The 16503-nt window shown below is 46.3% G+C and overlaps 1 protein-coding gene across 2 annotated transcripts in view; it reads right to left on the reverse strand.

Moving 5' to 3' along the window:
- DDB2 (damage specific DNA binding protein 2) overlaps positions 1-5857 on the reverse strand; it is a 20448-nt gene extending 14591 nt beyond the window's left edge. Inside the window, exons 1-4 of one of the 2 annotated variants that reach the window (XM_060606551.3) lie at positions 5459-5857; positions 5206-5362; positions 3931-4067; positions 3348-3539 (exon numbers count right to left, since the gene is read on the reverse strand). In XM_060606551.3, the coding sequence (XP_060462534.1) occupies positions 3348-3539; positions 3931-4067; positions 5206-5332 (456 nt within the window). In that variant the 5' untranslated portion in view covers positions 5333-5362; positions 5459-5857. The remainder of the gene's footprint in view (positions 1-3347; positions 3540-3930; positions 4068-5205; positions 5363-5458) is intronic. The other variant, XM_060606552.3, reaches the window with a different exon arrangement.
- Positions 5858-16503: the final 10646 nt, after the last annotated feature.

A 16503-nucleotide genomic window follows, 5' to 3' on the forward strand; every position in this document is an offset into this window, starting at 1 on the left:
CATTCTCCTTTTGGTCAGGTGGCTCTTCCCTGAGGACACCCTTAGGTACTTCTTAAATTTCTCTATTCCCATGTTCTAGATTCCCAGGGGAAAAAACCCAAACAAAACAAATCTCTTCCTGCCTGAGTTCTGGGCTTTGACTTCAATTTAAAACTGCCCCTTCTGGTGGTCACCTGTCTCACCAGCTGGGCAGGAAGCCAAACTCTGGGCACAGCATTTCTCTGGCTGCCTTTCTTCTGGCTTCAAGCACCTGTTTTCTTGAACATCCATCTCATCCCAAGGCTGTCTAACCTGGCCTTTTCTGATGGGCTGCTCTGGAGCCTCCACTTAAGAAAACTCATCCTGGGTTCACCACTGGCCTTGTCTGTCTCTTCTATTCCACTTCTGGGTATATGCCCAAAAGAACTGAAAGCAGGGACCTGAAGAGAGATTTGTACACCCATGTCCATAGCAGCATTATTCACAAAAGCCAAAAGGTAGAAGCAACCCAAGTGTCCATCAACTGATCAATGGATAAGCAAAATGTGGTATACACATGAAGTGGAATATTACTCAGCCTTAAAAAGGAAATTCTGACACCTGCTACAACATGGATGAGCCCAGAGGACATTATATGAAGTGAGATAAGCCAACAGATAAATATTGTATAGTTCCACTTATATGAGATACTCGTGAGAGTGTCAAAATCATAAAGACAGAAAGTAGAATGTTGGTGGCCAAGGACAGGAAGAGGGAAGAATGGGGAGTTAGTGTTAGTGGGTACAAAATTTCACTTTTGCAAACACTTTTGCAGTTTTACCTTCTGGAGACTGGCTACACAAGAATTCCAATATACTTAACACCACTGGACTATACACTTAAAAATGGTCAAAGACGGTACGTTTTGTTTTGTGTATTTCATCACAATTTTTAAAAATCAGAACATTTCATGTAAAAAAAAATATCAAGATTTCAGGGTTCATTTGAAAAAATCAAACCTGATACCACGAGACCTAGATTCTTGCCTGTCAACCATCTCCTGTTTACCACTGATCCCATCATCTATCACTCTTCTTTTTCTTTGGCTTCTTAAGGCCTGTGAGTCTGTGGCTGCTGCTCTAAGCCCAGAGTGTCACTTTTTACAGTAGAGTCCTCCATTTGTCAGCCCCCATCTGGGCAAATGAAAGGTTTTCTCTTTTCAAAAATGAACTATCTGGACCTCATCAAAATAAAAAGCTTCTGCACAGTGAAGGAAACAATCGGCAAAACTAAAAGGCAACTGATGGAATGGAAGAAGATATTTGCAAATGACATATCAGATAAGAGGTTAGTATCCAAAATCCATGAAGAACTTACCAAATTCAACACCCAAAAAACAAATAATCCCAAATAATGAAGAAATGGGCAAAAGACACAAACAGACACTTCTCCAAAGACATCCAGATGGCTAACAGACACATGAAAAGACGCTCAACGTCACTTATCATCAGAGAAATACAAATCAAAACCACAGTGAGATACCACCTCACACCAGTCAGAGTGGCTAAAATTAAGACCTCAGGCAACAACAGATGTTGGCGAGGATGCGGAGAAAGAGGATCTCTTTTGCACTGCTGGTGGGAATGCAAACTGGTGCAGCCACTCTGGAAAACAGTATGGAGGTTCCCCAAAAGATTAAAAATAGAACTACTCTATGATCCAACAATTACACTATTAGGTATTTATCCAAGGGATATAGGTTGCTGTTTCGAAGGGGCACATGCACCCCAATGTTTACAGCAGTGCTATCGACAATAGCTGAAGTATGGAAAGAGCCCAAATGTCCAACAACAGATGAATGGATAAAGAAGATGTGGGGTGTGTGTGTACACACACACACACACACACACACACACACACACACACACACACAATGGAGTATTATTACACAGCAATCAAAAAGAATGAAATCTTGCCATTTGCAACTACATGAATGGAACTAGAGGGTATTCTGCTGAGCAAAATTAGTCAGTCAGGGAAAGACACATATCATATGACTTCACTCATATGAGGAATTTAAGATACAAAACAAATGAACATAAGGGAAGCGAAGGAAAAATAATATAAAAAAGGGAGGGGGACAAAACATAAGAGACTCTTAAATACAGAGAACAAACCGAGGGTTGCTGGAGGGTTGTGGGTGGGGGGATGGGCTAAATGGGTAAGGGGCATTAAGGAATCTACTCCTGAAATCATTGTTGCACTACATGCTAACTAACTTGGATGTAAATTAAAAATAAATAAATTAATAAATAAATAATTATAAAAATAAATAAATAAACTGGCAATATTAGAGCTGAAAAAATAAATAAATAAAAATAAAGGTCTTCTTTTTGGTAGAGGGGCCAACACCTTCAACCCTCAGCAATTGATGATAAACACTAACACGATTAAGGCCATCCCTAGAAAGCGCTATGCCAAACTTTGCCCCGAACACACTCTGCTTGTCCTTTTTCTCTCCATTTACCTAAATATTATTCCTCCTCACTCCCCACTCATCCATGAGCCTTCTCTGTTGACTCTAATTCACAAGGGGTTCTTCCTTCTCTCACATTCTGTAGCATTTAGCATCTATATTGCAAGTTATCTTGTATGTATATATCCCATCTACCCAGTTATACTTCAAGGCCCTCACTCATTCAACAAATATAATAAAGCAGCTACTACTCTAGGCCAAACATTGTTCGAGGCACTGGGGATATGGCAGTAAACCAGAAAGACAAGGTCCGTCTTATCGTGGAGCTTACTTTCCAAAGACATTTGTATGGGCAAAGACACTCAAATAAGTGAAACATTTCAGATATTGATAAACATTGTCGGTGGGGGAAATGAAGCAGGGTAATGAACCAGAGTGAATGAGTCAAGTAGAGACTACTTTAGACAGAGTGGTCAGCGAAAGCTGTTTGAAGAAATACACCAAGTCAAGACCTGAATGGTCATGGCTGAAGGGAGGCAGCCATGAGAAAACCAAGACAAAGAGCACTCCAGTCAAAGAGAAAAGCAAGAGCAATGACGCAGTTTTAGGAATAGAAATAGCTTGTGTGGCTAAAGCATAGGAAGTGAGGAAAGACAGCAGAAGATGAGGGCAAGAGAAAAGAAGGGGCTCGGATTCTGTTCTATGTGATAACTTACAACAGGGTGACCAACATTTTATACCTTCTAATATTTTAAGGGCTGGCACTCAATGAAGATTTGAGTATCATCACCATTTCCTTGTTTGAAAATACCTAGTTACTTTGATCCCAGTCATCTCCTTGTTACTGGATAATTCTCCATCCCTTCAACAAACACTTCTTCAGCACTATTGTCTGGCACAGGGAACTGCTCACCCCTTTAATGAAGGTGGGTTTGTCCTTTATGCCAAAGTTCCAGAGCATGATATCTCCCCCTTTGGAACCCACAGCCAGGGTGCTGGGGTGAGTTGGGTGCCATGCCAAGGATGTGGCCCTCCTGTCAAAAGGGGCAGCCTTTTGGAATATCCGGTAAGAAGCCAGAGAATGCACAAAGGACTGCTGGAGACCCTGACACAGAGAAAAAAGAATTAAGTTGAGTTAAAATCCAAGTCCTGGGTAAACTGTCAATCTCTGCCTCCTCCATAGATGAGCCCTAGAGCCAAGTCCTCCCCCCCCCCCCCCCCAAAGGAAAGTGAACTGCCTGGCTCTGTGTGTGAAAATATTTGCAATGTGCATGAACTAATCTTGGAAAGCAAGGGGGCAGAGTGCATTCCAGATGGGACCTTTACAGCATAAGACTTTTCTACTTGGCTGAATGCCCAGTAGGTCAGTCACCAAGGTAGAGGTGATCTGACCACTCTGACAACCCGCTGAACCAACCGAGCATCTAATTTTAGAACATCCCAATAGTAAAAAGGTACGAGGGAAACTCGAGCACTTCAGCCAGGAAATGCCTCACCTGCTGTAGTGATGGCCAGGCAGCTTTGCCCAGCTTATGGTGGTGAAGGGCCCTGACGATGCTGGTGTATGATGGCGGGACCTGAAGGCTAGCCAACCCCGCCCAAAGGCAGCCTGAGTCAAATCTTCTGCTAGAACCTGCCAAGCAGAACAGACACATATTTTCCTCTCTGCTCTCACGCACGGAAGGGTTTCCTGCTGAAATCTCAGAAAGAAAGCTTTGTTGTTCCATTCTACATAGCCAATCTCTCTCATTACCTCTTAAGGCCTTTCCATGGTCTGCTCAGTCTCAGCCAGCACAAAATATAGTGAGTAGGGATTCAGCCCCTTGCCCCAAACACTCCCCCAGTAGTAATTCTGAAGTGAAGCTAAATATGAAATAATATGAAAACAAACCCTCGCAGGGTTTCTGAGAACGGAACCAAAGAAACACCCAAGAATAAAGTATACACAGAACTCTTCCCAGTAGGTTGGAAAACTCATGGTAGGGTTGGGTGACAATTTAAAAATCACATATCATGTAAAATAAAAAGATTTTAGGGTAGCATGGTAGAAGTGACTGGGAAAAGAAGTATCTTTAAATCCTATATTAAAATAATGTAGAGGTGACCAGTTGTTCGCCCCAAGTCCAATCTGTTCTTTGGGAAACCAGCAGGATCCAGAGGGTCTGGCCTGGCTACTTTTGGAGAGATAGATCCACTTAGAATAGGAATAAAGATGTACTTGAGGATCTGGTTTCTATGAATCCAGCCTCTTGACAACCGATTAATTCCTTTTTCTTAGGGACAAAAAACACTTCATCAACAACACCCTGCTCCAGTGTTTTGTGCCCCCCCCCCCCAGTCCTTATAGCCCCAGGTTCAAGCCCCAATAAACCTCAGAGAATGAGTTTTCTAAGGAAGGAAATTGAAGATTCTCACAGCGGAAACCAAGGACACACAGCTAGCAACCATGACTACCGAAATTCACCACACGCACCACCAGGCAAGGTAGGATTATTTTAAGCAGTCCTCAGTGTGTAAAAATCCTGGTACACAGGAATTTGAAAAGTCCGTTGTGTCTTATGTAATGGAGCTCATCTGCCTCTTCCCATCACCTGAGAGGGGTTAAGCCCAAGCTCTGTGGTGTCAAAGGACCTGCGGAAAAATGCACAGCCCAAGGCATCCTTAAAACTTGGGATAGCCTCAGGAAACCAACAGCACCCACCCCCCACTCCAGCCTCCTGCGTGAGAACCCCCAAAGGCGGAATTATTAAAGCAGCAGGCGCAGGCAGTACCGGGGCCCTTCACACAGAGCTTCTTGGCCTCCGGCTCCAGCTCCCGGGGGCTTCTGCTCCTCCTGCTCTTGGGGCGCACAACCACCTCGGGGGTCTTCTGGGTTTCTGGGCGTTTCCTGGGAGCCATCGCGTCCTCCGTGCGAAAGGGTACTGTGCCCTATGCCGAGATCAAGGAGGGAAGATTGAGAAGCCTCTGGGGAGAAACTAGGCGGGGACCAGGGAACTAAGCCAACTTCCCGCCAAACAGCCTCACCGCGTTCAATCTGGCTTCCTGCTCCGGCCCGCCCCCTCTCAGAGAGGCACGCGAGGGGAGGGGCTCATGGGCTCCCTAGAGAAAGACCCAACGCCTGGCCTCTAAATTGGGCGCGTTGGTGCCCATCAGCTGATCTGCCAGAAATAAAGATGGCCGCCATGGCTAGAGCAGCCAACTTGAAGCCTCTTCAGACACCGCGTTGCCAGGCCTCAGCCAGTCCACAGGAGACCAGGTGCCAATCAAGGCTTCGGCTCCGCCTTCCCTGCCTTTTAATTGGTGATCACGCCCTTTCGGGCTTTAGGATTGGCTGGTCCTGGACATAGGCGGCTTTGTAGAAAGCTCGCCACCGCCCTGTGGTGGAAATCGAGCTCTTCCCGCCCGCCTGCTTTGCCATAGGTGTCCACGCTTCTGTTTCCTCACCTCCCCCGAATGTCAGCTTTTCTGTGCAGAGTGGTTGAAACTTGCAGCTTTCAACTAAATTTTCCCTAAACCTGCTGAGTGTCCGCCTAGGGTGTAAGGGATGGGCTGGAGGGCGTGTAGGCTAATCAGGCTTAGAGGTCTTGTGCCCTGACTTAAGCCAAAGTCCTGGGCATTGGCCCTCGTGGGTGACCCTCCGCACGGCCCCAGAGGAGACAGTTCACATGCATCCTACTTCCTGCGACGATGAGCCAGGCAGGAGCTTCTGTTAGTGGGGGACTGCTGGGCTTTTCATGCTATCCGCCAGGCTCTTTGGAAGGGTGAGAAGAGACAACAATGCATTAACGGCAGATCCTCTACTAAAGGTCAGTTAGGGACAGAAGACATTTCCAAAAGTAACACTTGGGAAGAAATGAATGCTCCAAAAGAAAAATTCGAACATGGTTTCTTAATGGAAAGATGGGAAGATAAAAGGTCAGAGTGTTAAAAAGGGGAAAGGCAAGCTGGTGGCTTTTCCATTGCTGGCTTGTGGCTGTGTTTTCAGAGCTGTGTCACAGATGCAGAGTCGCCCCCTTTATTCACACCAGCCATTAGTTTCACCTCAGCAGGGTGCTCAGGTCTAAGGGGATAGTGAAATGTAGGAAATGACCCTGCCCCTATAAAGATTTGCAACCTACTGAGCAGAGAAGAAAAATACACGTGAAACAAGTCAAACCATTCCAGAGTGAAGGCAGTTGAATACTAAATTGTGGCATGCCAACCAAGACTTTTACATGCATTCAGAAAAGATAATCCAATGGAGAAAGAAGTATTTAGGAAAGCTTCACAGGGAAGATGGAATTTTGTGGAGTTCAATCTGAATTTAAATAGGGTTTGGCTGGAGGAGGGAGGAGAGCATCTGAGGCAGGGGGTCAGCTTGGTAAAAGGAATGGGCATGAGGTTTGAGAAAGAGAGCTGGCCTGGTATCAGTTAGACCTTGATGTTCTGTCGAAATAAACAATTGCACAAAACACCAGATAAGTCCACTCTGTGACCATGATAGATCAAGGCTAAAACATGACCACACATGTCTGACCACAGGAAAAAGTAAGAACATTGGCCAAACCACAAAAATAACCAAACATCTCCCTATTAGTTCGGCTAATATGAAAGCAGCTTCTTGGCCAATCACAGCTTTAGCTTTCCTTCATTCCTTCCACCTTGCAGATAAGATTTATTGATACTCAGTCACAGAATTACCCTCATCTCCTTTAATCCAGAGCAGAGTCCCACTCCCCTGAACCTTATCCAAATCATCCAACACAAACCAAATCCTGTAAGTCCTTCCTAATACCTTCTTACAGCAATGTTTCACCATATGCATTCTCTGTTGCAATGAGCAATAAACCACAAGTTCACCTACAGGGATGTTCTTTTGTTTTGTTTTGTTTTAAGTATTTTTAAGTAGACTTCACTCCCAGTACAGGGCCCAATGTGGGACTTGAACTCACGACCCTGAGATTAAGACCTGAGCAGAAGTCAAGAGTCAGGTGCTTAACTGAATGAGTCACCCAGGTATCCCAACAGGGGTGTTCTTGATGGTGTTTGGATTGGAGGCATTGACATTTACAAGTACGGCAGGCGGCAGCTTGAAGAGGAGAAAGTTGGTCATACTGAGGATCTGTTCAAAGAGAGACCAGATGGAGGGGGAAGTCGAATGGCAGGCAGAATTCAAATTTCATTCATTCTACTGACATTTATCAAAGGTTCTGTTCCTGGCACTATTCCAGTGAAAGAGAATGCTGAAATAAAAAGTGCTCTTTGCCCCCACGGAGTGTGCTTTTTGTTTTTATTATTTTTTTAATGTTTATTTTTGAGAGAGAGAGAGAGAGAAAGACCAAGTGAGAGCAGGGGAGGGGCAGAGAGAGAGGGAGACACAGAATTTGAAGCAGGCTCCAGGCTCTGAGCTGTCAGCACAGAGCCCAATGCAGGGCTCAAACCCACAAACTGTGAGATCATGACCTGAGCTGAAGTCAGACACTTAACCAACTGAGCCACCCAGGTGCCCTGGAGTGTGCTTTTTAATCATGGGGGACACAGGTAATCCTACAACTACAATAGGATGTGATAAGCTTAGTGAGAGAGGAAGCATTAGGTTCTGGTGGGGCTGAGGGTAGGCACAGAAAAAGGACACTAACTCAGCTTGGAGTAAAGTTTAAAAGAACAGTGTCAAAGAAGTCTTCCCAGAGAAGGGGTCACTTAAGCTGAATCTTGAGAGGTGGGAGGGTGGGGAAGGAACATTCCAGGCAAAGAGAGTAGGAAATGGGAAGACAGACGTGGAGGTAATAATTAGCTGTGATGGATTCACGAGCAGAGGAAATGTCCTGCTTAATGCCAGGTTTTCCCAGAATCTGTTTTTAGGTTTGGGGAGCTTTTCCACGGTGAATTAAAAAAACTACGTGTGAGTATGGAAACCTGCCTTAAACATGCCAGTAAAGTATTTCGTTTCAGATTGTGCTTTGGGGTATTTTTACCCTGGGTTTTGCTGTGTTTCACCACAAAATGACTTCCTGGGGACTTAATGTCATCCATTCCCATCTGATGAACCATCAGGTGCAAAGCGGACAAAAATATTTAATAAGTATTTGGGGGGGTGCGCCTGGGTGGCTCAGTTGGTTGAGTGTCGGACTTCGGCTCAGGTCATGATCTCGCGGTCCGTGGGTTTGAGCCCCGCGTCGGTCTCTGTGTTGACAGCTCAGAGCCTGGAGCCTGCTTCGGCTTCTGCATCTCCCCCTCTCTCTGCCCCTCCCCTGCTCATGCTCTGTCTCTCTCTCTCTCTCAAAAATAAATAAGTATTAAACAAAATTCAATACGTGTTTTGTGATGCTGCTAACCTGATAATGAGGTGAATGGTACAGCATTGCTCTGGTTTTATGCCACAGAGAGGCTGTGCTATGAAACTGTTTATAGGTGTTTTGGTCTTATCTGTGACACTACCTTTGACATAAGGCATCACAAGGCAATTCATTCAAAAGCTGCTGCTGAGAGCAAATTAACGTCTCATGTTCACACTGGAAGCCGGGCAGACCACGAGCATGACCCTAAATAATGCCAGTTTCTTTGATCTGCAAAACAATATGTGGCTTATGTGTTTTCCGGAACAGATAATATAGCCCAGTGGGAAGAGCACTGTTCTTACATCATGTATCTTGGGTTCTTCATTTCACTTCTCTATGCCTAAGTTTCATCATCATGAACAAGGAAAAGGTACTCGGTGGTCTTTCAGATCCCTTCCAGTTTTAAAAGCCAGGATCCTGTGACTTGCTATTACAGCAGCGGAAACCAGCGACTGCTTTCAACTCTGGCCTCCTTGTGGAAAATTTCCATCAAGTAGGAATCATTTCTCTGGTGCAGGCCGGTACATGACTCTGATTCTGATCAGGCTGTCTATGGATCCAAAAACTCTGCTGAGTCTGCAAAGCTATCCGTAATCCACAAGGATGGTATGTGCTGGCTTCCCACACACAGTTACTACATCCAGTGGTTTGCAAATGACAGCCTCGAGGATTCTGCAGGGCTTGCAGGGGACCGAGGTTTAAATTCCTCCAAAAGGATTGGAGACAGACGGAATACAGCATCCAGGGTCCCTGTTGTTTGGCATCTCCAAGACGTATTTAAATGCCCAAATATGAATAAATTCTGTAGTAGTGCTAAATGAGAGCATGACTCCTACCCTCTGGGAATAGCATCCATTTTCAAAACTATAGGGGCGCCTGGGTGGCTCAGTCGGTTAAGCATCCAACTGTTGATTTGTGCTCAGGTCATGATCTCATGGTTAGTGAGTTTGAGGCCCACATCAGGCTTTGCACTGACAGTGTGGAGCCTGCTTGGGAATCTCTCTCTCTTCCTCTCTCTCTACCTCTCTCTCTCTCTCTCTCTCTCAAAGTAAATAAATATTTGGGGTAGCTTTGGAAGTGTCAGACAGCTGTGTAAATACCAAAAGAAAGAAAGAAAGAAAGAAAGAAACAAAGAAACAAAGAAAGAAAGAGAAAAAGAAAAAAACCCCACCTTCTGTCTCTGCTGTGGGGCATGAGGCACAGTCCACCCCCTAAATCAATACCCTGTCATGAAATACCATAGATACGGGATGCCAGGAAACTTCTCTAGGCAGCCAGATTTGCAGGGCAACTGCCAGAGTACTGAAATAGTATATGAGAAAGTGCTTTGCAAACTGTAAAGTGTTCTACAAATAGAGCTTGTTATATAATCTCCTGGCGATATGTTATTTACTGATAAGGTCTGATAAAGGTAATGCTCTTTGCCATTAAGCGTTCCACCAGTCAGGTAGCCACCAGTGGAAGAGGGGGGACCAGAGAATCAGAAACCAGGGGTTTGAATTCTGGCAGTGCCTTCTGCTCACTCTCTTCCAAGGACTGCAAAAATCCCAAGTGGCAGGAATAAAAATGATTCTCTCTGTGTTACAGCCAAGCCAGTTGCCTATGGGTGGATGAGTCACATGCTAGTGGGTCTGGGAGAGCTACATCCACATCCCCTTATATTCCCTTCTCCCACCCCAGCCTCCACGGCCCTGCTTTGGCTCTTGTCCCTACTATGACATTGTAACTCCAGGAACATGTGACAAAAAACTGGCCCAAGGAACCACAGCTGAGTTTCTGTCGGGGAAGGCAGTGGGCGGCATGGGGAGCTGTGGTTCTTATTGGTGAAGCCAATAGCCTGGAGGGGATATCGTGGTACAGATACACTCACAGCCTCCCCAACACTTGAGACTTCCAGCGGGCATCCTTGCAGACACGTTTACTGTCCTTTGTGCTTGATTCTCCCTGTGTCATCAAGCCCTGGAGTCTGAAAGTTTTGTAATTATAGGCTGCCTAGAAGACCAAGCCACATGTGTGGGGGCAGCATTGAGGCTGCTGCTGTACTCTGCAAAGAGGCACATTAGTGGAACTGGATGAACAATTCCGAAAGATGGCTTGCTTTTTAAGTTCATGTCACATTTTACAGATTTCCAAGGCTAATAGCTGGCCTGGTGTGGCGGGTCGAGTAGTGGTCCCTGAAAAGAGAAATCCACATCCTAAGTCCCAGAACCTGAGAATGTTACCTAGAGAAAGGACCTCGGAGATGTATTTAAGTGTCTTGAGGTGAGGAGATCATCCTGGATTATTATCCCAGTAGGTCTTAAATCCAGGTCCAAATGTCATTATAAGAGGGAGGCAGAGGTAATACAACATTGTGTGTCAACTCTACTTCAATTAACAACAGCAACAGCAGGGGCTGTGTGGCTCAGCTGGTTGAGCGTCTGAGTCATGATCCCAAGGTTGTGGGATTGAACCCCCTGTTGGGCTCTGTGCTGAGCACGTGGAGCCTGCTTAAGATTGTCTCTCTCCCTCCCTCCCTCCCTCCCTCTCTCTCTCTCTCTCCCCCTCCCTTTGCCTCTCTCCCCAGCTCACACGTGCTCTTTCCCTCTCTCTCTCAAACAATGAAAAACAAACAACAACAACAAAAACCCCACAGCAACAACAACAAACCACAGCATAACGTGTTGAGTTGTGGAATCACTGTGTTGCACACCTGAGACTAATGTAACATTGTGTGTCAACTATAATTCAATAAAAATAAAACGAGTCAAAGAATAAAAACAGTGAGGGGCACCTGGGTGGCTCGGTTGGTTAGGCATCGGACTCTTGGTTTCGCTCAGGTCGTGATCTCACAGTTGGTGAGTTCGAGCCCCACATCAGGCTCTGCACTCTCAGTGCAGAGCCTGCTTCGGATCCTCCGTCTCCCCCTCTCTCTCTGACCTTCCCTCGTTTGTACTCTGTCTCTCTCAAAAATAAATAATAAAGCAGTTATAAATAAATAAATAGGCAAATAAAAACAGTGAGGCAAAGGGGGAATGAGACAGACAGAGAGACAAACACACAGAGAAGACAATGTGAAGACAGAGGCAGAGATCGGAGTGATACACGGTAGGCCAAAGACCACCAGATTGCTGGCAGCCACCAGAAGCTAGGAGAAGGGCAAGATTCTCCACTCCCTCCCCCGCGTTCCCCACCCCCACCTCCAACTCCCTGAGCCTGGGGAGGGAGCATGACCCCGCTGCTACTTTAATTTTGGATTTCTGGCCTCCAGAACTAGAAGAGAAGAAATTTCTGTTGTTTTAAGCCACCTAGTGTGTGCTACTTTCTTAGCTGCAGGAAACTAATATACCCAGTCTCTGCCGTGGGTGTTCAGTCCGCATCACCAAGTGGGAGAGCGACTCACTGGTGGTGGGGTTAGACAGCTCTCACTCTCCCATATCCTTGCTGGGTCTTCGAGAAATCTTAGCACCTCTCTGAGTCTTCTCCTTTGTAAACTGGGAAGAATTAGGCCTCCTGGAGAGGGTTGTTGCGAGGCTCAGAGGCCAAAGCACGGAACACAACGCGTGCCAAGCCACAGACACTCCATGCGCATGCGCATGCCCCCCCCCCCCACCCCCCGCCCCGTGTCCTGCTTCACTGTGGCCCACCTCACCTCAGGCACAGAGCCCCCTGTCTGAGGTTGGCTTGCATGGGTTCTATCCCTTCCCCTGGCTCATGGGTGACGTCCGGAATAATCTGGCTCTGCCTTCCTGACACAGCCACTTGGACATCTCAGCGTCTCAACCTACTGTATCCAAAAGTGAAGTCTTGATTTTCTGCTCTTCCCCTGCCTCGGTCACATTTCCCCTCCCTGGCATTTCTGCCTCGGGACTCAAGGTAAACACCTGCAAGTCATTTGCATTTGTTTTATGTTTAAACTTTTCACTTTGACAGAATTTCAGACTTAACAAAGAGTGGCGAAGAAAAGTTTACAAAGAGTTTCCATTCGCTCTTCCCTAATATCCTGAATGTTACATGAGACGTAACTGCAATACAATGATCAAGATGAGAAAATTACCGGGCGCCTGCCTGGCTCACTTGGTGGACCCTGTGATCTCAGGGGTCGTGAGTTCAAGCCCCACGCTGGGCACAGAGCCTACTTTAAAAAGAGAGAGAGAGAGAGAGAGAGAGAGAGAGAGAGAGAGAGAGTAAGTACTAAAGACACTATTATCTAATCTATAAACTTTATTCCAATTTTCCCAAGTGCCCCGCTAATGTCCTACTCCGGCCCAGAATCCAATCCAAGATCACAGGTTGGGATTCATTTTGAAATGTACTTCTCCCTCACCATCTACATTTAACCCATCATCAAGTTCCATTGATTTTTTCCGCCTGAATACTTCTTCAATCCATACACTGAGCAAGCCCCTGCAACAAGTCCCTATCCCCAGTACCTGGATGACTGAAGCGACCTCCTAATTGGTCTCCCTCCTTTAGTCTCCCTCTAATACAGAGGCCACATAGTTTCTGTGTAAAGGGCTTGATAGTAAATATTTTAGCTTTTTCTGGCCATGCAATCCCCATTGCAATTTACTCCACTCCGCCATTGCAACGTGGAAGCAGCCATAGACAATATGTAAACGAGTGGGTGTGGCTGTGTTCCAATTAAACTTTATGGACACTGAAATTTGAATTCCTTATAACCTCCACATATCACAAAATGTACCTCTGTTGATTCTTTTCAACCATTTAGACATGTAAAAACCATTCTTCGCTCGTGTTCCATCCAGGCTACGGGTTGCTGGTGCCCTGTTCTGTATCTATTCCTCCCACAACATCCAGAAAGACAGTCCGTCACTCTTCTGCTTAAATCCTGCATTCAGAATAAGACAAAGCCTGCAGTGTTTGGGTGCTGCCTGCCTCTCTTACCTCACCCCGGACTTCTCACTCTCTCATTCACCATGCCCTACCCACCTTACCTTCTTTCCCAGAAGGTCAAGTTCCCATTTCAGGGCCTTTGCACACATTAGTCTTTTAGCATAGAGTGCTCTCTCCTCGGTGGTTCCCTCATTACCAGGCTCACTTCCATTTGTCTTTGGGGTCTTTGGAGCCTTTTTTGGGGTAGAGAAGCTGAAACTTCCTGAAAGAGGTCTTCTCTGACCCTCCTCTAACTGAATTTATGTTTCCCCTGTTATTCTCTCATAGCACTGTATCCTAAGTGTTTTTTTTCCTTTAATTTTTTAAAATGGTTATTTATTCGAGAGGGAGAGAGAAGGGAGAGAGAGGATCCCAAGCAGGCTCTGACATGTCAGCACAGAGCCTGATGTGGGGCTCGAACCCATGAACTGTGAGATCATGACCCGAGCTGAAATCAAGAGTGGGATGCTTAACCGACTTAGCCACCCAGGCGCCCCAAATGGGTTTTTTTCCCTTGAGGACACGTATCACAATTTGTAACTATGTATATAGGCCGCGTTTATTTGGTTTTAGTGGACAACCACATGAAGTCAAGGAGCGTGTCTGTTTTACTTGCATTGGGGACCAAGCACCCAGCCTGGTGTCTGGCAGACTGGGTGTGAAAGCTAGCTAAATCAATGCATCCTCCACTAGAATTTCTCTCTGAAATAAGGAGGCCGCCAGTGGTCTTCGGAGTAGGGTCCGAATGAACCAGGGCAGCCTTCCTGAGCAGAACCATCCGCCTACTGAGCTGAAACCTGGACTGGGTATAGTGGCAGCTCCTTGGTACCTTCCAAAGAATCTGCCCCGGGCAAATTCCTGACCCTGGAGAAGCTTTCTCTACAGGCTCCGCTGAAGCCTGCTATGCATTCTTACTCTAATACCATCCATCTGCTGTCCTTCCTGCCCAGAACAGCTTCCCCCACTGAGGTTAACCCCTCTGGATAACTCCAACCAGTTTTTCTACCTGGGCTTGCCGGAGATCTTAAAAACATAGCTGTTGAACCAGAATACTTTACTCAGCTGCCCGTCAGGAATGCTGGGGCAATGTCCAGAGGCCACGGAGAGAAACACAGCAGCCTTCTGAAAAGACAAAGCCTGCCGGCAGCCGTCTCTGCCTGCTCTCCTCTGCCTTCGTGAGGCTGCCTGCCAGAGTTCTTTGGATAAATTTCACCGAGCCCCTCACACGCACACTTCCCACTGCCTATAGGATCAAGTCGGAACCCCTTCAAACCACCTTGCAAAACCTTCACTATTCAATCTCATTTCCCAGCTTCATCTTTCATCTGCCTACACCCCGTCCCGAACTCACTATTCTAGATATTCTTGACCAGAACTGTCCAGTACAGTTGCCACTAGCCACACGTGGCTGTTAAATTTTTAGTTAATTAAATCAACTTAAAAATTCAGTTCCTAACTACAAGTGTGAAATAGCGACAAATAGCGAGTGGTTACGTGTTAGTGCAGCTGTCAAGTGATGGGATGTTTCCATCAGCCTGTCCCCAGAGGGAGTCTGTGGGCCAGGGCCTCTTGGCACCGTTTGGCCGATGCACCTTGGTGACCTGCCAGCCGGCACCCTCTTCATGGACATTAGTTTCCAGTTTTCCCTCACTGCAAACGATACTACATGCAAACATCCTTGTACCTTTTTTGCACTTCTACACATGTTTGTCTAGGGTAGATTCCAAAAAATTGTTGGATCACCAAGTCATATGCTAACACCTCTGGGGCTTGGCACACCCTGGTGTTCCCGCCTAGAATGCCTCTGCATGTGACTAATTCCTGCTCATCAAGATCAATCAAGTGTCATCACCGGGCCAAAGGTGGTCTCTTGCTCTGTTTTCCCAAAGTACTTCCTACCCACACTGTATCACTATCATGCACTTAAGGCTCTGCCTTGTTTATCTCGTATTCTCAATATCTAACATATGGCTTAGCATAGAACAAAAATGCAAATGATTTCTTGACTGGATGACTGAATGAATAAATAAACAAATAAAGGTACAGTGGTTAGCACATTCCAGAAACTCAAGGTGAGTGAGCCCGCGAGGGCTGTGAGCTTGGGCTTTGGACCAATCTGCACCCCCCCAGACCCCCCCACCCCTGGTGCCCTGAACCAAGCTGCCTTTCTAGGTTTCTGTCTATCCAGCCCTCTGATCTAGAGCATCTCATCTTTTTTTTTTTTAAGTTTATTTATTTTTATTTTGAGAGAGACAGAGACCATGCGAATGGGGGAGGGGCTGAGAAGGAAGGCAGACAGACTCCCAAGCAGGCTCCCCCTATCAGCACAGAGCCTGATGTGGGCTCAGCTCCCAAACCGTGAGATTGTGACCTGAGCCAAAACCAGGAGTTGGACACTTAACCGACTGAGCCACCCAGGTGCCCCTCAGGCATCTCATCTTGAACTCCGTTCAAGGTGGGTATTGCCCTCATAGGGCCATGTGAGTGTGCTGGGGCTTTCTGGCTACAGGGCATAGAAATCTGAGCCCTGCAGGCAGCACTAGCAGGGGCCTGGCTTTCCTAAGGCAGCTCTGTCTCCTTTCACCTTTGAAGCAGCTCAGTGTGCTCTGGGTTTTGGTTTATTTTTTCTCCCTGCAGTACCTTAGGGGCATTTAAAATCAGCTGCAACGTTTCTGCTTTCAGCTTCCAGATTTGAATCTAAGGGAACCCAGATGCTTTCCACTCCATATCTCCTTCTCCTTGTGATCTGACGAACAGCCTTGTTTACTGAGTTTGTCTCTGGCCTGGCTTCCCCAGGTGCCAGTCTGGCTTGCAGCCTTTATTTTTAACGGGGTTTTAATAGGCGGTTCCTGTAATTAATTTCATTCTTGTGTTTTC

Source organism: Panthera onca, chromosome D1 (assembly GCF_046562875.1).
Source record: "Panthera onca isolate mPanOnc1 chromosome D1, mPanOnc1 haplotype 2, whole genome shotgun sequence".
Lineage (NCBI taxonomy): Eukaryota > Metazoa > Chordata > Mammalia > Carnivora > Felidae > Panthera > Panthera onca.